The following is a 22,437-nucleotide window of genomic DNA, read 5'->3' on the forward strand; positions in this document are numbered from 1 at the left end:
CTCCTGATGACAATGACAATCAAAAATTAATGTCTACCTCAACTAGACCACAACTTGGTCTTCCTGACTCCAAAGGACTCCTTCTGAACCATTTTTCATACTTGTATTAGAATAGTTTTCCTAAAATCCAAGTCTAGACATGTCGGTGCCTCCCCAGAGTTTTGGGGTGAAGTTCAAATGCCTTCTCTATATTGACCAAGTCGTTGGTAAATGAGCCCTTTCCATCTCCGTAGCCCATCTCTGTACAGTCCTTTTTGCTCCAGACACAGTGAACTACTTGTAATGTCCAGGTAGACCTTGCTCTTTTCTATTTGGATTGCCATATCCTCTTCCTAGAACAACTTCTTCATCTTCTCTGACTTCTAGTCACATTTTGAAGCACAGCTCAAGTTTCGCCTGGTGTAGGTGACCTGCATATACCCTCCACTTTGCTTTAGATCCACCTTCTATGATCCCACAGTGGCCTGCATACACATGCTTATCGTAAGTATAACATGTATTTTAATTAACAGTTTTGATCTCTTATTCATTCATGTATTCCTTAATTTACTTAATGATTTATAAATAAAATCAAAAGACAATGTTTTGAAAATATATAAACAATAATTTAGTATCCTAATAATAAGAGACGTGGCAGGAAGGGTTGAGACATGGTCTGGAACTAAGCGGACTCACGAACTGTCTGCAGGAGGGAGGGACAGTGCCGGGAAAGGAGAGGGAAGACCCCCCCCGACGAGGAAGCCCTCACGGGAAGGGTGAATCCCCATAACATTTGGCTTTGAAAACCAGAGGAGCTGAATTTCATGAGTTCTTATAACCAGTGGAACTTAAAACCTGGAATTTTTAAAAATTAGCAGACTGGGATCTGGGAGAGATGGGAGGGTGAGAGGAAACTGAGTCCCCACCCTTAAAGAGACAGCACAAGAAAAAAAATGAATGGTTCAATCCATGTGGTAGATTAATACAACAGAATGTTAGTGTGGTATCTAATACACGTTTTCATCTAGAAAGACTTTACATGCAACATTTTATATGGGAAAAATACAGAACAATTTTTAAAGTATCATCATAAAATACTAACACATACTTTATTTGTACCCCACCCCCCTACAAACACACACAGAAAAATACGCATGCTGGAAAACATGGAAGGATCTGAACAATGATCAAGAGAGGTCATCTCCTAGGGGTTGAGATTATGGGATAGTTCATTTTCTACCTCTTATATTCCTATTGTTTTAATGAGCATATGTGCTATGAACTGAATTGTGTCCCTTAAATATTCATATGTTGGAGTCCTAACCCCCAGTATGGCTGCATTTGGACTAAGTAATTAAGGTTAAATGGGGTCATAGGGGTGGAGCCCTGATCTTATAGGATTAGTGGTCCTCATAAGAAGAGACATCAGAGAGCTCATTCTCTCTCCACCATGAGAAAATAGAGAGGAACAGTCCACAAGCCAAGAAGAGCTCTCAGCAGGAATCAAATTGGCCAGTACTTTGATCTGAGACTTGTAGCTTCCAGAACTGTGAGAAATAAATTTCTGTTATTAAGCCACCCAGTCTGTGGTGTTTTGTTAGAGCAGCCTGAATGGACTAAGACAATATGTTAACTTTGAAATTAGAAATATATATATATATATATTAAAATATTAAAATATCCAGGAAAAGAAGATATTTTTGTACAAATATATATATATGTATATATACATACACATATATATATATATTCTACCTTCCTATATAGGAAATAGTGAAGATTTAGACTGGACATTAAAATGTGTGTCTTGAAAAATAACTGCCCAAAACTCTTCTCTAAACATGGGATTCTTATTATATAAAAAGTTTCAAGGATATGTATCAATGGAAATTTTAGAACCATCAAATGAATATATTTAGGAGACCTGTATTCAATTCAATTAATTGCTGAAGTTAAATCATGCTTTATAGAAATTATATAAAACTGTTTGAACATGTGATTCCCAAGATACAAACAAAAATAATGTTATAAATACTCAATCTACTGGCAAATGTACCACAATAACATAAAGTAAATTGTGAAATCTAATAAAATAAATATCTGTACTATGATCACCTATATCATCTATTTAATGATCCCCAACCCCAGATAAAAGATGAGCAACCAGATGTTATCTCCATCCTCATGCTATTATCTTGATGAAGTCCCAATAGTTCATTTTTGCTTTTGTTTCTCTTGACTTTAGAGACGTGTCTTGTAAGAAGTTGCTGCAGCCAAGGTTAAAGAGGTTGCTGCCTGAATTCTCCTCTAGGATTTTGATGGATTCGTGTCTCACATTTAGGTCTTTCTGAATTCAACATTTTATTTTATTTTTTTAAAGATTTTATTTATTTATTTGACAGAGACAGAGTTAGCGAGAGCAGGAACACAAGCAGGGAGAGTGGGAGAGGGAGAAGCAGGCTTCCCGCTGAGCAGGGAGTCCGATGTGGGGCTCGATCCCAGGACCTTGGGATCATGACCTGAGCCAAAGGCAGATGCCTAATGGCTGAATCCAACATTTTAAATAAACTGAGATGTCTACTAAAAGTTGAGGGGCCATGGGTGCCTGGGTGGTGCAGTCAGTTAAGCATCTGACTCCTGGTTCTGGCTTGAGTCATGATTTCAGAGTCATGGATCAAGCCTTGAGTCAGGCTCTACTTGGATTCTGCTTGAAACTCTCCCTTGACTCTGCTTGAAACTCTCTCTTCCTCTCCTTCTGCCCCTCCCCACCACTCACATGCTCTCTCTCTCTCTCTCAAATAAATGAGTAAATCTTAAAAAAAAAAAGTGGAGGGACCAGAATATATTATATATTATATAATATTATATTATAAATATTATATATAGCTCTATAATACATATTACTTATAAATATACATATTTATATATGTAGTAAATAACAGGATGGTCAATAAAATGAATAGCTCTGTTTGCCTATATATTTGTCAGCTTAGAATTTATGGGTTTATATTTTCATATTTTAAAGTACAGTGATTACTTGGCTCTCATTTTTTCATGACACTTGCAAATTATCATTAACCGATTATCATTAACCAATGTGGTACATTTGCCAGCGGGGGACAAACTTTAACTTTAGAAAAATAGAAGTTGATTAATTTACTGGCTGTTCACGAGCTCTGCTTATTTTATGTTTGAATTACTTGCATTTGTACATACAATTATAATGTGCAATAATGTTTGTCTATGCTCTTTATCTTGTCACTTCTTATTTAAATAGAGGAAAATGTTGGGATGAGATATTTTTTAATTGATAGACTAATAAAAGAACTTAAAGACAAAGGTCCTCTCTTAATTAAAATCTAATATACATATAATTCTACTAATTAAGAAATACTGACTTTCCCAAAATCCAATCTCCTGAAAAAGATGAGATGCTCTTAACCAAGGTTGTCATTCACAGTCAGAAAATAACCTGTGGGTCATTACTAGACTTATAAACTATGGGACAGTTAAGAACAAAAACAAGTACAAGGAGCGTCTGGGTGGCTCAGCTGGTTAGGCATCCAGCTCTTGATCTCAGCTCAGGTCTTGATCTCAGGGTCTGGAGTTCAAGCCCTGCACTGGGCTCCATGCTGAGTGTGGAGCCTACTTCAAACAAACAAACAAACAAACAAGCACAAAATCATGACCATCACCAAACATGGAGTCTATAAGTGTGGTTTTCTCAAAAACAGAGACAGACCAAAAACTATGGGATGTCAATACCAATATCTTATTGGTTATTGGTATTTATGATGCCTTTCCTATATTCAGTTTGTGAGAATATAGAAACTTATTCAGTAAATAGGTGACATTATGCTATTTATTTCACATACAAATCTGGGTTACTAAGTGGTAGTGGCTGAAAGGAATGGAACAGACTGAAAATTTTGTCTCGTTTCAACAATGAAAAAGATTCTTAAGAGAAACATACCCATTTTGGAAGATTCCACCAAATTCTATTTAGTCAGTTGAGAAGAGCAAATAAATCAGGAGATAATTTGATATTTCAAATAGGCTTATACAAGAAGCCACAATGAAAGATCACTTTTCTACCTTATTTAGTTGAGACAATGAAACCTCTATTTATCTTAGCTTTGTGTTTAGTTTAAAAGGGAAAAAAAAAGGCATAATAATGGAAAGAGCCTTAAAAGGGAAGTCCAAGAAGTAAATTCAAGTGTCAGGGTTGTTAACTGTGTCCCTCAGCAAGTCACTAAGACTCTGAGGGCCTTCTCTTAATTTGCAGATGGGCACAAAAGCATCCGCTTTGCTTAGGTCACAAGTTGATGTTAAGGCTCAAATAGGCAAAATATAGAAATGATATTGAAAGGTGTTATCATCTGAGACAGAGCAATAAGGGACAGATGACGGGTCCAGGAGAGGGTTTAAGTCTGATTCTGCCATTTATTCACCGTGTATCCTTAGGCAAGTCACTGAATCCCTTTCAGCTTCGATTTCTTCCCCCACTAAATAAGAGAGCTGAATTGTAAGGTCCCCAAGAATCTGTGATCTTATACTGGAAAAACTCATAAGAAAACTCTCTAATATGCTTTTGTTTCTTACAAAAGCAACACACACTGATTAGATGTTCATGATTAATTTTAGTCCCTGTCTTACAAATAAAAGGAAGTCATTATTTTTTGTTTGGCCTAAGTAGGCTCACATCCCTTATGGAATGAGATGTGGTTTTAATTTATTAGCTACATATCAGAATGTTCTAAATGTAGGAAAGTGGCAATCGCGAAGAATTATGAGAATCAGTACATGATATGAAATGTGAGCTTAAAACTAACATTAGAAAAAGATCTACCCTTGAAATAAAGAAAAATAGAGTCTGTGCTACATTACTCACAGCCCATGTTAAAATCCACGCATCCTGTACAAACAAAAGATTACAACCAAACAAGGAGGCATAGCTGCGTTTAACTCACTCACTTACCCTTTTAATTACTTGTTCTTCTGTAATGCTAAACTTGGATTTTGTGTACACCACAACTAAACATAGAATAGACAATAGGCAAAGCAACATAAGCTTTCGCTGTAAGTTCTATGAGAACGGGAATTTTTATCTGTCTTACTGACTGATGTAACCCAAATACTTCAAACAGTGCCTGGTACATAATAGGTATTGAATAAATAATGTCTTGAAAGGATGAACTTGCTTCCATTTTCTGCCTTGAATAGACAAGCTACACTCTTTAGAACTTTGACTTTTCTTTATATCATTAACTTGCTTCTATAAAGAGAGGCAAACCAGAAGAATTTAACCAAAGGTAATCCTAGCAAAAGAGGTAGTTGGGCTACTGCAAATGACCAAACAAATGTTTGAAATCAGACACCTTAAAATAATCTGAGTTGGTAGTAACGTTCGCTTCAGTATAAAATTACTAACTAAATAGGACATACACAGGAGCTAAAGAACTACTCTTTTCATGCTACTAAAGGGAATACTTCAAACAACATAAGAAAAAATCTACATACAATTCATAAAATGGGATTAAAAACATAAAAAGAGCTATTAATAAACATGACTCTTGTATTTCCTTCTTTTAAAACTCAAAACAGTGTGGTCGGCCTCGTGCCCACATCAAAGGAACACAACTAACTGAGAATAAGAGAGATGAAGGCTCAGTTCAATATCTCTCCTGGTGCCTAAGCACATTTTACAAAAATGTTCTTTGAACCAACAACAAACTTAGAAAACCAGAAACAGAACAGGAAGATAAACCCACAAGAGAAAACAACCATGACATCACCACACCCCCTTCCAGTTTTCTCCAAAACATCTTTCTTACCAGATGAACACAGAAAGTCAAAGAGCTCTATTTTTAAAGTATGAGTCTTGATTGTGGCACAAAGAGATCAATGGGCAATCTCTTGTCTTCAGAAAAACATGAGCCTAGAACATGAGCAAGCTTAGAAAACAGCATGTCTGATAGAGGAAGCGTCAAAATGAAAGGATGAATGAACCAGTGAACAAGTGAATAAATGTCTCTAAGAGAGATTCCTAGACTAATTCATGAAGAAGTGACAATGTATAAATTAGCTCATTGATTCTCAATATTCTTCTCATATAATATAAAACTATACAGCTATACATCTATAGAATTGTATAACTATATACAAATGCAAATATATTTAGTATACTTGGCATATATATCTAGAAAAGTGCTAGCCAGGTGGAAAGAGTTTGGGAGAATTTTGAGGAAAAGTGGGGGTGAGCCATAGCATTACCTACCACACTGTGATGCAGAAAGAAGATTTTAAATGAAATTTTGCTCTGTGTTATCAATGACACTCTCTTGCAGTTTCTTAAGAATTCGTAATAAGGATTTAAATCACTTTGCAATTATTTCTAGATGTCACTTATTCATTCATTCTACAAATATATATTGATAGAGGCAATTTCTTGACACTGCAATTACACGGGCAGCTTCGGTAAAGACAGACCTTATGGCAGAAGCAAGAAAGTCCAACTTTATATAGGTCACAGCAATAACACCAACGACAACAAAAAGCAGATCCAGAAGAAGAAAACCATATCCCAATATAGCTCCTTGTTCTACTCTTCGAGAGCATCAACAGTTCAATTAGCTTTTTTGGCATGGCCTAGAAGCCTAACTATTATGTACGATATAGAAATGTATTTGGAGTTGCGGTCAGCCAACAGATAAACTTGAATTCAACTGTTCCAACTGAAGACTGCTTGTTCACTAGGCAACTTTTTCCCATAGCTAGTTGTGATGCTGTTTAATTCTCTTCTAAAGGTTAAAGTAAAGCATTACCAGGCCTCATGAATTTCTCATGAGTTGCGATTAAGCGCAACCAAATTCTGAGCACTGTTAGAAAAACATCTTCAACCTAAATGAACCGGCATCAAAACTGCCAACAATAATAACCCATGGCTACTTCCATTATGAATTTGGTCTTTGCTTAAAAAAAAAAAAAATACCGTGATACTTCCCTAGATAATGACCCACGTAAAGCGTTCTCCTTGATTAACAATGGCATTTGTCTTATAGCCCATGCCAGGAATGGAAGCCAGTACAGCAGCAAGAGATCTCTTCTAAAAACAGAACACAGTACAGCTCATTCTTCAAGACCTTCCAGGGAAAACTAGACGATGAGCATGTTGATGTCTTTTAAAAACAATCTACTAAATGTTTTTAGATCCTGTGCCCTGATTACTGGCCGACCTATATATTTTTGGCAATGCTAGTGTCCTAGAGAGCCTGACAATTTGACAAGGAGTTTAGACAGATTTTGAAAAAGCCAAGATAAGCAGACTAATTTCCTAAAAAACAAATATATATATATATATTTTTTTTTTTTCTTCTGATCTTTGAAACGTTAAAGGAGCCATGTCAGTGGATTATTTTGAGCAAGGAAAGTTCTGCCTTATTAAGACTGCCATTGTAAACAACTAATCCCCCAACCAGTCACACACATCAGATGCAAGTACACCTTCCAAGCAAGAAGCCATGACTCTCCAGCTACCGGGGTTGGGTGAGAAGCCAAACTAACATGGTTAGATTTGCTGTGTAAATTATTGTTTGTTGCTAGCGAAAATGGTTGTTGCAGAGGGTATTGTGAAGATCCAATAAAGACAATGTACAGAAAATGCCTATTATAGCACCTGACATTATCCTCATCACAACAGAAATGCATTCTACCTGTGCTCAGGTCAGGTGCTTTAAGAAGAAATAAAATGTCAAAGAGATATCCTCACTCCCAGGTTCACAACAGCCAAGCTGTAAAAAACAACTTAAATGTCCATCAACAGATGAATGGATAAAGAAAATGTGGTACATACATACAATGGAATAGTATTTGGCCTTAAAAGAGATGGAAATCATGCAAAATTCAACAGTATGGATGAACCTGGAAGATACTGTGTTGAGTGAAAGAAGCCAGTAACAGAATCACAAATACTACATTATTCCACTTACATGAGGTCTCTGAAATGGTGAAAATCATAAAATCAAAGAGAGTAATGGTGGTTGCAAGAGGCTAGCTAGGAGGGAGAGATGGGAAATTGCTAATCAATGCGCATGAAGTTTCAGCTAAGCAAGATGAATAAGCTCTAGAGACTGGCTGTACATTATACCTGCAGACAACAATACTGCATTGTATACTTAAAAATTTGTCAAGACGACAGAGCTCACGTTAAGTGTTCTTACTACAATGAAGAAAAATTTAATTAAATTTTTTTAAAAGAAGGAGAAATGTAAAAGAAAAAAAGTTTTTGTTTGTTTATTTTTGCAGTACCATTTTGGGACCAGAACATCTCCAATATCTCAAAAGTATTACAATGTAATAATATATACTTGAAATTTTAGATTTTCTTGTAATCAACTATTTCAAACATTACTTTGTTAACAATAAACCAATAAGAAGGGGATGATAACCTCCTAAATTTTGATTATTCCTAAAAGACTCAGTTTATCCACTGGACTTCTTTGGCAGATATGCAGTTACTATATTAGAGAATTAAAAGGAGCTTTGGGTATCATTTTAAAAACAAGGAAGCTAAGACCCAAAGACACTAGGGAATGCCAGACCTAGTACAAGAAAGCGATCTAACTTTGGATGTCCACGCAATGTTCTTTGCACTAAAATATCTCTTAATAACACTGAAATCATGGAAGTCACCCTTAGATGGCAAGATCATATGAATGGAGTGAATGAACATTAGCAAAATAAATACTATCAGCCAGCTGTTTCTCAAAATTTACTGCCTCTAATCCTCTCAAAACCTTGCAACTCAGGAATTAATAGCGCTACTTTTAAGGTAAAGAGACTGAGGCCAATAAAGATTGTAAGACCAGTAGGAGACAAGGCTCGAACTCAGATCCGGGTCTCATGTAATCACAAAACCTTGGATCTTTACAATATACCTTGCTGCCTTCTGGAAGGTGAAGTGAGTCCTGCAACATCCCTGCTAATAAAAAAAAAAATCACTTTGGCCAATTTTCTGGCAGTAAAGTGGAAGCTGTTGATTTCAGAGGAAAATTGTTCCAAGAGCACACACCTGTAGTGGAGTCGATGGTAAAAAGGGATGACAGGTCTCCCGGAATAAGCTCATAAGCCACTGTTCCGTATATCCCAGAATCCCTGTCAGTGGCAAGAACATTGATGATCTCGGTGCCTGGCTGGGTCTGGCCGCTAATGCTCATCATGTAGGTCGACGGGTTAAAAACAGGTTCATTATCATTCACATCCTCCATTTCCACACGAACAAAAGCTTGCGCACTTAGTCCACCCTGTTGGATAAATAAGAAGTGATTACAAATGGATTTCTCCCGAACCCTGAGATGCAGAATCATTGACAAAGATCCTAGAATAGAATTTTAAAACAACAAAAAAGATATATATCCATTTTACTTTTAACCGTGAGGTAAGAGTTCACATGTAATAAATAGCATGGTATCCGTACTTCAGCGCTGATTCTTTTTTTTTTTTTTTATTTGACACACACAGACAGAAACAGAGTGCACAAACAGGGGGGCGGGCAGGGAGAGGGAGAAGCAGGCTCCCAGCTGAGCAGAGAGCCCAACGTGGAGCTCGACGTGGGGCTCAATCCGAGGACCCTGGGATCATGACCTGAGCCGAAGGCAGACATTTAACCAACTGAGCCACCCAGGCGCCCCATTCAGCGCTGATTCTTAAATATGAATGAGATTACCACTTAAAACTCCTATGAAGCAATAATTTCACACTACAGGCCAAAGATATTCAAGGCAAGTTTTCCTGTTGTCCGAAGAGGAAAAACAAACAAACACCAAATACTTTTATCCCTAGGATAATTTTTAACTGTTAAGAGGAAGGATAAGGAAATTTTGGAGGAAGACGTAATTTAGAAAAGATTGTCAGTCCTTACTCTCCTCAGAAGGCAGAGTAAAGACTGACCTATGTGAAGGAGCTAGACTTCAGTAATCTGGAGGAAAAGCATAACAGATAGAGGAAAGAGCAAGTGCAAAGGCCCTGAGGCAGGAGTATAGCCAGGCCTGTCAGGGAACAGCAAGGAAGCCAATGGGGTGATGTCAGGATGGTAGGGGCAGGTCATGGAGAGTTCTATAGGCCTCTGAAAGGAGGACCTATTGGAGGGTTTTGAGCAGAGGAGAGGCTTGAATTGACTTAGATTTTAACAGTCACTCTAGCTACACCATTTATAATAAACTGGAGGGCAGCAAGGGTGGAAAGAGGGAAACAAGTTAGGAGGCTATTGGAATCATCAAGTCTGGAGTGGATGGTGGCAGTGAAGGTACTGATCCTAAGTATATGGGGCCAGATTTGTTTTGGAATTCTGAATTATTCAAGTTTTAGAAAGGTAATAGAGGGCATAAAGTAGTAGTAGTAGTAGTGAGAAGTAGATCCCAAACTGTTTATTCTATGTTGACTCCAACTAAAAATCAGGAGAGGGGAGAGAATACAATAGAAGAAAATAATCCTCTGCAATTTTTACTTTTCTAAAGTAAAACATGTGTTCCTACTTTAAAGCACCATTTTCCATTTCTGTCTGGTACATTTGGATACTTTCATCTTTTGACAAAAATCCTTGGTAAGTCACAACAGCCTGGGCTTTCTCACTCACTTCTCTCTCTCTTTCTGTCTCTCTCTTTCTCTCCCTCCCTCTCCCCCCTACAGTTCAGGGATGCACTGAGCAAAGAGGAAAGAGGATTCTGGAGAAGAAAGGTTTGGCAGGAGGCAAAGAGAGGCCCGTGTAAGAAGCATGTGCTTAGAGTGAGGGAGGGCAGAAAGAGAGTATTGTTTGGGATAACACCCAACCTGGAAATGGCTCTCATGCTCTGAGGTCCCAAGTACCCTAGACACTGGGGACTTTTTAGTCATACAACGTACAATGGAGAAATACAGCTTCAAAAATAGAGCGGTTTTCCATGTTCTGAGTTGAATAAAGAACCAGGGCCATGTCCGTTAGCAACGAGAACAGGAGAAATGGGGGCTGGGGGCAACCGCAGTGGAAACAAGGAAGTGTTGTTTCACACACACACGCACACACACACCCCGTGCTTACAAGGCAGCCTGGGGCTGTGCCTGCAGCAGGCCCAGATGGCCTGCAGGTCCCCTGTGGAGGGCAGCAAGAGGGGCCGCAGGCTGATGGTACTGCAGGGCACCCGACAGAGACCCCGCTGATGGTACTGCAGGGCACCCGACAGAGACCCCGCTGATGGTACTGCAGGGCACCCGACAGAGACCCCGCTGTTTCTCCAACCTGCCTGCCTTCTCCCTTCTGTTTTCCTTTGACCTTTCCTTTCCTCTTCCTTTTATATTTCTCCTTGGATTCCAGAAGTTACCTCAGTATATAATAGCATTTAAACAAACTCTCTGCCATGTTGTAAGAAGGGTCAACACACTAGGGGGCGAGCCCAGGGAGAGGTTGGGTAGGGTCTAGAGAAAAGCCTGGAGAGTCAGATTCATAGAACCTGACTGACATGCGAAGTAGGATAACTTTATCCCGTACACCAGCGGATTCTTTGTATCAGTAAAACATGCGGCAGGTACACCCTCCATACTTATTTATTTTACATTTACTATGTTAATGTATTATTTATATTAAAATATCACAAAAAGGATGTTCAAATGGATAAAATTCTAAGTTCTGTTTTCTTCCCATATCCTTAAATTAAGGACATTATTGCTGTCCTTAATGAAGGGGCATGATCAAATCTAGGTGTCAGAAAGAGATATTTGAGGTAGCAGTTAAAGGATGTGTCTTGGGGTGCCTGGGTGGTGCAGTCAGTTGAGCATCTGACTCAGTGTTTTCGGTTCAGGTGGTGATCTCAGGGTCGTGGGATCGAGCCCCATGTCTGGTTCTGTGCTTAGGCGCAGTCTGCTTAAGATTCTATCTCCCTTTCCTTCTGCCCCTCCCCTCCCACTCGTGCATGCACGTGCACCTGCTGTCTCTCTCTAAAAACAAATAAATCCTTAAAAAACGTGTCTTAAAAATGAATAAATAAAGGTGTCCCTTAGTCAAAAAGTTGGGGAAATGCTGAAATAACCAAGTCAAATGGATCCTGTGCCTCAGGACTTCTCCGAGAGCCTTCCCTATGCCCATTTCTAGAGGGGGTGAGTTCTCAGGTGTTCCCCATTCCGATTTGACCACAGAACCCTCTTTGGAAGGAACAGGAGACAAGTATCCCACAGAACACAGTGGGGAGAAAGCTAATCTTAACTCATTTTTCTTTATTCCCCTCACAGTGTTCACCTCTCAATTCTCTGTAACTAATCTTCTGTGTCCCTGGTCAAGACTATCCTGATAATGCAGCCTCTGAGACATGCTGAGTCAGAACAACCCAGTTAAGCTGCTTCCAGATTCCTGGCCCTCAGAAATTGTGTGATAGTAAATTTTTGTTATTTTAAGCTGCTAAGTTTGGAACAGGTAATACACCCCAAAAATTCCATCCATGAATATTTCTTAACTTTTTCTTATTCTTTCTCTTTCTATCAACAAGTTGTGGTTGGTCTTGACATAACTTTAATCCGACTTCATTGTTTAAATTATAGTGAGAGAGAGGAGTCTGTCACTATAATTTTAAAGATGAAGTGATTTAGGGGTGTCTAGGTGGCTCAGTAGGTTAAGCATCTGACTCTTGGTTTCGGCTCAGGTCTTGATCTCATGGGTCCTGGGATGGAGCCCTGTGTGGGGCTCTGTGCTCACTGGGGAGTCTGCTTGAGATTCTCTCTTCCTTTCCCTCTGCCTCTTCCACTCGTGCTCTAAAATAAATAAATACATTTTTAAAGATTTCGTGATTAAAACTAAAATGAGAATGGGAATCACCTCAGAATGGAGGTGGGTCGGTGGGGGGATGGGTGAAACAGGTGATGGGGGTGAAGGAGGGCACTTGTGATGAGCACCAGGTGTTGTACGGAAGTGCTGAATCACTGTATTGTACACTTGAAATGATTATCACACTGTATGTTAACCCACTGGAATTTAAATAAAAACTTTAAAACAATTATAGTAAGAGGCTCAACCAATCTACCTGAATTCCAATCCCCTCGAGGCATGCTGTGGAAATTGGGAGTAGTCTGGGAAAGGACCAAGATTAAAAGCATACGATATTAGAGGCTGGTTGCCTCGGGCAATCAGCAGATATGAAAAAGTTTCTGCCATTATTTCTATTTCTACTTTGGCCATTGTCTACTCTCCATTCTCTTATTCTTGCCTTCTGTGGCTCTTGAACAGGAGAATATTAATATCCGTTCTTCATGTCTCTTAGCTCTTGTGGGCTGCAGTTTTCTTTGTCCATGCATTTTGTCCTAGAGTTCATAGTTCAGTGAGCAAAGGTGAAGGGAAATGAGGGTCCAATTTGTTAAGGAAAACGGAACAGAACAAAACAGATGTCACTAAAGTCAAGAGAAGCAGCTTCCAAAGAATCATTTCAAGTTCACTGAGAAGTTGAATAAAATGAACACAAAGAAAGAATGCCAGGATGTGGCACAACAGAAATCATGTTCATAAAAGCAGTTTTATTTGAGAGGCTGGATGGGAAGAATGGGTCAGAGAGAGACCACGAAGTGAGGAAAGGAGACACAACTATTTTAAGCAGATCTGCAGTCAAAGAAACGAAATAAAATGGTTTTCTAAAGAAGTACATGAAATTTAAAAAGAGGTTTTTTTTAAAGATAAAAACTGTTACTACGCTTTATATGCTTATGGGAGATATTCAATAGAATTTCAGGTACTGGCGATGCAGGAAAAAGAGAAAATATTTAACAAAAGTGATGCCCGTAGGAAGGCTGCAAGGGGTGGGACCCCAAACCTCAGAGAGATTTGCTTTTGATGCAAACAGCCATCTCTAACAAGGTACTAGGAAAAGAAAGCAAAGAATGTGAGCAGAGAGTCGGCAGGAAGGTCAGCCCTTCTCCCCCAAGCAGTTAAGTGGACAAAAGGCAGAGGCGGGTTTAGACAGTGCTGGGTTTTTATCTGGAGAGTTCTATGGAGTGAGGGAACTAAAGGGATTTTGCAACTGAATGACTTTAATGATGGGTCCATAAACTAGAGATCTTAATCTGGGAGAAGAATTACAGGCTAGAAGGGAGAGGCTACAGTAAATGAGACAAAGATAAGAATGTTTATCAGAGGGGGCGCCTGGATGGCTCAGTCCTTCTGAGCCACCCAGGATCAGGGCCTGATCTCAGGGTCCTGGGATGGAGTCCCGTGTGTGTCCTTCAGCAGGGAGTCTGCTTTTTTCCCCTCTCCCTCTGCTTCTCCCCCTCCCCCCGCCCCCGCTCATGCTCTCTCTCTCTCTCAAATGAATAAATAAAATCTTTTTTTCTTTTTTTAAAAAGAATGCTTATCAGAGTACACCATGCCTGAGATCAAGATTTCAGAGGCGGTGCAATTATGGGTGATGATCCTTGGAAGTGAGAAAGTCAAGGGAGTGAGAGGCTCAGGGTGTTGAATGGCTCACTAAACATGGTGGTGGAGAGGAAGACTGTAAGGTGCAGAGGTCCTAACTGACAAGGAGGCTTAGAATATGGCAGCAGCAAGGAAAGCATGTCCATGGTATAGTCTGACAAGATAAACTTCCGAAGCGAATTGGTTTTCGACAGAGAAAGGGGTAGAAATGATTTGGATGTGGCAACGGGCAAATTAATTAGGCGGGCACCCACCTCAACACCTCCCTCCCGGTTTGTGATTAGTGGAAAATGGGCTTCTCTGTGAAAGGCTGGAGAGGAATCGGTATCCTCTGGGGCAGGAGTTTTAATCAGGGCAAGACCATAAAGGAGCAGTCAGAGACCAGGTTGAGTTTATGAGGGAGTTTGCTAAGTGATGGCCCAGGAGTTCCAGAGGGCATGGTAGAAGCGTTTGCGGGGGCAGAGAGGGAGGCTAGGAGACTGACTCAAATCAAAGGATGAACAGAGCAGGATGGGGATGAGCATATGGATAACAACAGATGGCTGGGAGGCTTAAACCTCTATACGAGGTAGAGTGGTATTTAAGACATTTAGGGATTCATTCTGGTAGTGTATTTTAAAAAATGGTAGGCAATCAGTTTGAGATATAGTTCAGATAATCCAGCTAGAAAATAGGAGCAACTGGGCAGCAGCTTATTCTGAAACCAGGGTGAGAGGGGTGGTAATCAGTAAAATATAAGATAGGAAAAAAGCAACTGAATATTGGAAAGTGAGATAACATAATCTAGTAAAATTCAAATGTGTGCACTCCAAGTTTCAGTTGTGCAAGATGAGTAAGCTCTGGAGGCCTAATGTACAGCGTGATCATAGCTAATATTACTGTATTACATGAAATTTGCTGAGACTAGATCTTAAGTGTTCTCACCACTTTGTGAAGTGATGGATATGCTAATTATCTTGATTGTGGTAAATGCTTCATAGTGCGTACATATATCAAAACATGACTTTGGGGCCCTGTCCATTAAGCATCCGACTCTTGGTTTCAGCTCAGCCTGTGATCTCAGGGTCCTGACCTGAGATCGAGCCCCGCGTCAGGCTCCATGCTCAGTGGGGAGTCTACTTCAGATTCTCTCTCTCCTCCTTCTGTCCTCTCCCCTGCACTCTCTGTCTCTCTCAAATAAATAAATCTTTTTAAAAAACATGATATTGGGGCGCCTGGGTGGCTCAGTTGGTTGAGCGACTGCCTTTAGCTCATGTCATGATCCTGGAGTCCCGGGATCGAGTCCCACATCGGGCTCCCTGCTCAGCAGGGAGTCTGCTTCTCCCTCTGACCCTCCCCCCTCTCATGTGCTCTCTCTCTCTCATTCTCACTCTCTCAAATAAATAAATGGATAAATAAAATCTTTAAAAAAAACAAAAAAAAACATGATATTGTACACCATGATGTATATAATTTGTTTATCAATTATATTTCAATAGAGCCGGGGGAAAGATGAGTGTGCGCTTTGACTCAGCAAGTTTGCTTCTAGAGATCCCTCTGCATACACACAGCTGTACAGGACAGCTTCCATAGCCAGGTGTTACCAAGAATATATATATAATGGGGAAGGGCTAACTCAGTTTACTTTCTACATTGCTAGTCTGACACAGCCCTCCCCTAAGCCTGGAGTGGCGAGAGAGAGTTGAAATAGCGTATCTCAGACACATATTTCAGCTCCCGAATTCAGATGTCACAGAAATAGAGGTACAATGTTAATAAATACATACCACAAAGAGAGATTCATTTGGCAAAAATGAATGGGAAAAGGAAACAAGGAATTAGAGATAAGCCCGGAATAATTAAATTATAGCACTTTATTGTGAAAAACCACTTGCTCTCCAATGTAATCCAATTATTTATTTTCATTATGCAATTTTATAGCATTCTCATGGCTTCTATCTATGAGATACACAGCAGCAGCTGAAGCAGCAAAAATAGATTATTTCAGAATACCAGCAGGATAGGAGAAGTGATTATGTTAAAAAAATATTGACAGTCATCACAAGGATAAATAGAGCAGCAGCAAAGAAGCCCAGAACATCTAGGCATTTCATAAGAAAAAAAATTTTCTATCGACAGATTAACAATCTCTTAGTGACCACCAGCAAATGGGTTCCTAGCAGTTTTCTTCCAAAGAGCTTTCCGGATATGTATTAGAAAGAGAAAGTATCAGAGGAAAGACCATAGATTATGAGGGTAATTATGTAAAGTTAAAGGTCTTCTGTCAAGGTGCAGTTCATTGTTTTAAATAAATTCATTATGGCCTAGAATCCAACATCTTGAACCTAAAATACCTTGTCTGAGTTCATTTATTCTTCAGATCCAAGCTAGATGGTTATCTGCATTGTTACCAACCTTTTTGATTAGGGACATATGGGGCTAGTAGATATGGCACAGAATAATGATGATGATGCAGGCTTTACCCTGTAGAAATGCACAGCTCATCATAGAAGAAATGTATAAAGATCATGTAGGCAACAGAATAAATACTGCATAATACATATAGACACTCATGTACATACACACTTACATAAGCACTTACGTTGTTTGCTCTTATATATTCTGAGGCAAACAGAGGAAAGTTGGAGGCAATTTTAAGTCCAAACAAAGTGCATAGTAAACTGTTATAATGTTTATGATTGGGAGGGAGGGGGACAAATTTTCTAGTTTGTCTTTAAAAATGCATCATGTGAACTGCCCCTGTGAGGATCCACTTCTAAGGAGGCTGCTCAAGCAGCTCCCTCTTTTGGTCTCCCTGTGTGGCTTCAGACCCACATGATGGACCAAGAAGGAGAAAAGGCCACTAAGATGGAGAAGAAAATGTCCAAGAGCTGGGGAAGGAGGAGACCCTCAAACTCCGATAGCCCACCTCCAGACACGAGATGCTGAAAACACTCAGATTGTAGAAACGCACATTCCCCACCTTCACCGACATTGAATGTGTTTTTCTCTGACCATCCTGAGAAAGATGAATTGACCATATTCGCTACACAGATCTTTGGGCCCTTCATTTGGCAACCAAGGCTGGAGACCAAGTCAAACCAACAAGGGACCCTTTAAGTCAAAGTGGGTATCAGATGGTAGCCTGGAAGACACAGTTAATTCTTTTTGGTGTTTTCCATGAGGGTACAAGGGATCACATCTATCACTATGACAGGCAGGACCTGGACACATTCATGTAGAGCAAGCTGTCCTGTGAAGAACAGGGCCCAAACCTAAACTGGGCTGCCAAATTTCTGTCACTCCATAGGGGAGCATAATCATCTATGGAGGCTATTGGAAACAGTCAACAAAGGTGGACAAACACACTCTACATTCCGATACGCTCCACTAAAGTCTGAGGAAGGAAAAAAAAAAAGGCCAATGGGTGTGGACTCGGATTATCCCTTGGGGAATATAGCTCACTCCTAGATCTAGCATTTTGATAGCTGTGGCCTGAATCATCAGACACTGCTTTTTGGGGGTGTCTGTGTTAAGGAAGAAGAAGAGAGTCTAGAAGTTGACTTCTTTGATGACTCATACTTCTATAACACCACAAAGAGCCTCTGGTTGGCAGGACAGCTAAAGGGACTGGGTCAGAGAATAAAAACATAGGCAAGGCCAAAATATAATAATAATAATAATAATAATAATAATAATAATAATAATAGAGCCTGAAAGTGATAACAAGCAGGAATGTGGGGAAGCCAGTACCCAGGAGTCCCTGCACGTGGTCAGAAATGTGGTCACAGAGGACGGGACAATGATTAGCATTGAACCAGTGCTCTCTGTCTCAGGCGGCAGAAAGGAGGAAGATGGTTCTGATGAAGCCAGCAGCCCTCCGACAGAGCCAAGTCCCCATACCAACACCATGCTGACCAAGAAGTGTGAGCTTCTCTATTGTTTAGGGGAGCATGTTGGAAACAAGGGATGGCCAGCTTATCCTGAAGGATTTGTACTACTTTGATCTGCACAGGATGAAAAAATGGAAGACTTGAAGACAGATGGATTCACAAACTCAAGAGTACACGAAGGAGATAAACTTGGAAGAAAACAGAGATGAGGTAGAAGATGCAGAGGGAAGAGATGAAGATGAGGAGGATGATCACACCAGAGAGGAAAGGAGGGAGGAAGAGGAAGAGGAAGAGCACTCACTGGTGATGCCTGACAGAAAGTATGTGGACCATCAACACAGGACCTAGCAGTGGTGAGTGATACCTGCTGGGACCACATGGGCCAGACACAAAGACAACAAAGCGCTGAAAGCCCAGGCCATGACAGAAACTGTCTTTGATGATTTCAGATGATATGTGGGGACAAAAGTTGAACTGAATAGTCAATTCTCTCAGTATCACTGGGTGCTATTTCCAATATGCTGAGTAAAACAAGGTAGCTGCAAAGATTTTCTTTTCATGAGCCTTAAGTATAGCAAGAGCTCTGGGGAGCCCTTTGCCTTCCTCTAAGAGGGGCTCTATACCAGGGCAGTGTATTAGCCGTGTCTTCTATTTTCTGTGTTCTGATGCTTTGACATTGGGCCTTGCTGATCCCGGAAGATTGCCCAGGATCCAGTGAGCATGCTTTTCAAATGCAAACCAACCAATCTAGACCCCAAACCCCAACCACATCCTTTCCCATGCTTCACGACTCTAGGCCACCCTCCACCTGCCCTAATCACCCCAGGGCCAAGTGCCAGAACAGCTAGAGACAGTCTCTGTGCCCCAGAGTGTGTTGCAAGTACTCAAACTAGCCAATCCTAAGCCTGCCTATTCTGCCTTTCCCATTCCTTCCCTTGAAAACCACAATAAAGGCCCCTGCCCACAGTTTTCCCCCTCTCTCTCTCTCTGACTCCTCACCCACCCCAGTGCATCCCATTGTGCACATACCCACCTCTACGCCATGGTGTGGCATATGCTGCCCTCCCCACTCCAACCCCGTCTGGGAATCTGTGAGTATAACAAACTGTTTTTTTTTTTTTCAATGGCAGCCATCTTCTTGCCCATCCCTAAATAATAATGAAACCAACATTAAACCACTCAGGGCACAGAGCAGCTCCAGTCTGTGCCAGGGCCTGGTTTAAGATGAAATCACCGGAAACGTAGGGTGAGATCTTGAATATGAAGTACCTACAGGGAGGTTGTTTCTGTTCAAACAAAACTGAAATATGTTGCGCTTCGTTAGAGGGTTTTCCTTCTACAACTTACAAGGAGTTTTTAAACAGAAGAATGTTATGACACACACATTGTCTTAGTCCATTCTGGCTGCTCTTACAAAGTACCACAGACTGGGTGGCTTACGAGCAACAGAGATTTACTTCTCACACTTCTGGAGGCTAGAAGTCCAAGATGGGGTGGCAGCACAGTCAAGTTCTGGTGAAGGCTGGGAGCTTGCCAATTTCTCCTGGGGCCCTCAACTGGGAGAAAAGGCTAAGGGGCTCTCTGGGGCCTCTTTGGTAAGAATACTAATCCCATTCATGATGACTCCACCCTCATGACCTAAACACTTGCCAAAGGCCCCACCTCCTAATATCACCACTTTGGGTGTTAGGTTTTCAACTTATGAATGGGGGGGCACATAAACATTCAGACCATAGCAGTCATCAACCTGGAGATCATCTCTTCTTTGATTTTTTAAAAATTAGCAAAAAGCTACCACAGTCTGTTTGTATAAACTTTCTTGATTATCTTTAAAATAAAATATCTTTTGGCTGGGAAATAAAAAAAATGCATCCCTTTTGTTCAGTCTGGCAGAGTGGTGGAGAGATGGTGTGGCTAAAGATGCACTTGAACACTGCAGTAGAGTCCGGTAAGCTGAGGGGAAGGGGAAGCATTCTTTATAACTTGTGTAGAGTAGGTTCCCAATGAAAATGGACAAAAGCAAGGAGGTTTAAATTAAATATCTGGGTTGATTTTTTTATTCCACTGGCAATAATCCTAATTAATTGCACTGCTTTGGGGGAATAAAAAATTTCCAGTATTAATTTCTTTTTTTTTTTTTTAAAGATTTTATTTATTTATTTGACAGAGAGAGACACAGTGAGAGAGGGAACACAAGCACGGGGAGTAGGGGAGGGAGAAGCAGGCTTCCCGCAGAGTAGGGAGCCTGATGCAGGGCTCCATCCCAGGACCCTGGGATCATGACCTGAGTCGAAGGCAGACGCTTAACGACTGAGCCACCCAGGTGCCCCTAAGATAATTTCTTTATACACTTTTACAAGATCATCTGAAACCAACTAATTAGAAACAGATGTCCAACTACTGCAGAATTGGATTTAAACTGGTTATTCACTTCTAGGATGGGCTTTTACAACTGTCTCAAAATCTATTAAGAATATATTTTGGGGGGGGCACCTGGGTGGTTCAGTCAGTTACGTGTCTGACTCTTGATTTCGGCTCAGGTTGTGATCTCAGGGTCATGGAATCAAGCCCCACGTTGGGCTCCATGCCCAAGTGTGGAGCCTGCTTAAGATTCTCTCTCTCTCTCTCCTTCTGCCCCTCCCCCCAGTTTGCTCAGGCATATGTGCACGTGCACACACACTCCCTCTAAAAAAAAAAAAAGAATATATTTTTGAAGTCTTGCATTAATATGTGTGTGTGTGTGTATATATTGAGCTTTAAAAATCATGTAATTTGAATTAACCTACATTCTTCTGTTTATTCCTATTTTTGTTTCTTACATCTTTTCTTACAAAGAAGCAAGAATTCCTAAAACCACATAGTCAGGGGTTGATAAAATCTAATCAAATCATGCTAATTTTATCAAATATAAATGACTTCATTTTCATGGTAGTTTCTACATGCTTACTTGTAGTAAATATATTTAGATTCAGTTTCCCCAACAACTCATGACTTAAGTAGGTAGATCTGCCTATTACTTTCAAAAAGGATTAGACCAGAGAGGTATTAGCTGTACCCAACAAAGGAGTAGTAAGCAGATAAAAAAGAAACAAGGAAAATCTCCAAAATAAATTAAATGAAAAAATAAAAATGCAGAATAGTGTGTATATAGTAAGTTATCTTTGCTGTAACGAAATGAAAATTGAGGGGCACCTGGGTGGCTCAGTCAGTTAAGCGTCTGCCCTCAGCTCGGGTCACGATCCTAGGGTCCTGGGATCGATCCCCACATCGGGCTCCCTGCTCAGCAGAGAGACTGCTTCTCCCTCTCCCTCTGCCTACCTCTCTGCCTACTGGTGCTCTCTCTCTCTGTCAAATACATTAAAAAAAAAAAGAAGAAGAAGAAATGAAAATTGAACAAGCTGTTTCTGAAATGTACTTGGAAATGTAAATGGAATAGCCAGGAATAGCCAAGGCAGTCTTGAAAATGAAGGACAAAGCTAAAAGAATATACAATATCATGACCTATTATAGAGCTTAAACAATTAAGAGTATGGTGCTAGCACAATGGTAGACAAATAGGTCAAAAATAGAGTGTCCAGAAATAGACATACACGTACATCAGCACATGATTTAGGACAAAAGTGATACTCTAGTGCAAGCATGAAAGAATGGTTACCTCAGTATCTATATTAGAAAAAAAAATAAAAAGCCTTCCTCCCACTAGATTGAAAAAATGAGTATGAAAGGTGAAATAAAAAGGTTTTCAGAAGGAAATGTAAGGTGACACCTCATGTCTCTAAGGTAAGCCATTACTTCTAAGAAGGATAGCAAATACTTCTAAATTTGCTGTAAAGGTAAGCAAATTAATAAACTAAGCTTTATTAGAATCAACAACTTCTATTCCTCAAAAGACATCCTTAAGAGAGTAAAAAGCAAGCCACAGAATGGAAAAGGCTACACACAATAAGTATATACAACAAAGGACTTGAATGCCAAAAATATAAGAATTCATACAAATCGACAAGAAAGGAACCCGGTAATACAATAGAAAATGGGTAAAGAATTGAACAGACACTTCACAAAACCAGTTCTACAAACAGCCAATAAGCGTAAGAAACGGTGCTCAGTTCATTAGTCATCAAGGAAATGCAAAGTAAAACCCCAATCTGATACACCACTGACTAG

General features: G+C 40.1%; 1 protein-coding gene across 1 annotated transcript in view; it reads right to left on the reverse strand.

The window, feature by feature from the left end:
* Positions 1–22,437, reverse strand: part of DCHS2 (dachsous cadherin-related 2) — a 247,011-nt gene that overhangs the window by 90,587 nt on the left and 133,987 nt on the right. The window contains exon 3 of the mRNA XM_073892386.1: positions 9,050–9,281. Coding sequence (XP_073748487.1) covers positions 9,050–9,281 — 232 coding nt within the window. The remainder of the gene's footprint in view (positions 1–9,049; positions 9,282–22,437) is intronic.

This window comes from Callorhinus ursinus, unplaced genomic scaffold (assembly GCF_003265705.2).
Source record: "Callorhinus ursinus isolate GAN/ISIS: 27379988/994484 unplaced genomic scaffold, GSC_fseal_2.0 scaffold4, whole genome shotgun sequence".
In the NCBI taxonomy this organism is placed as follows: domain Eukaryota; kingdom Metazoa; phylum Chordata; class Mammalia; order Carnivora; family Otariidae; genus Callorhinus; species Callorhinus ursinus.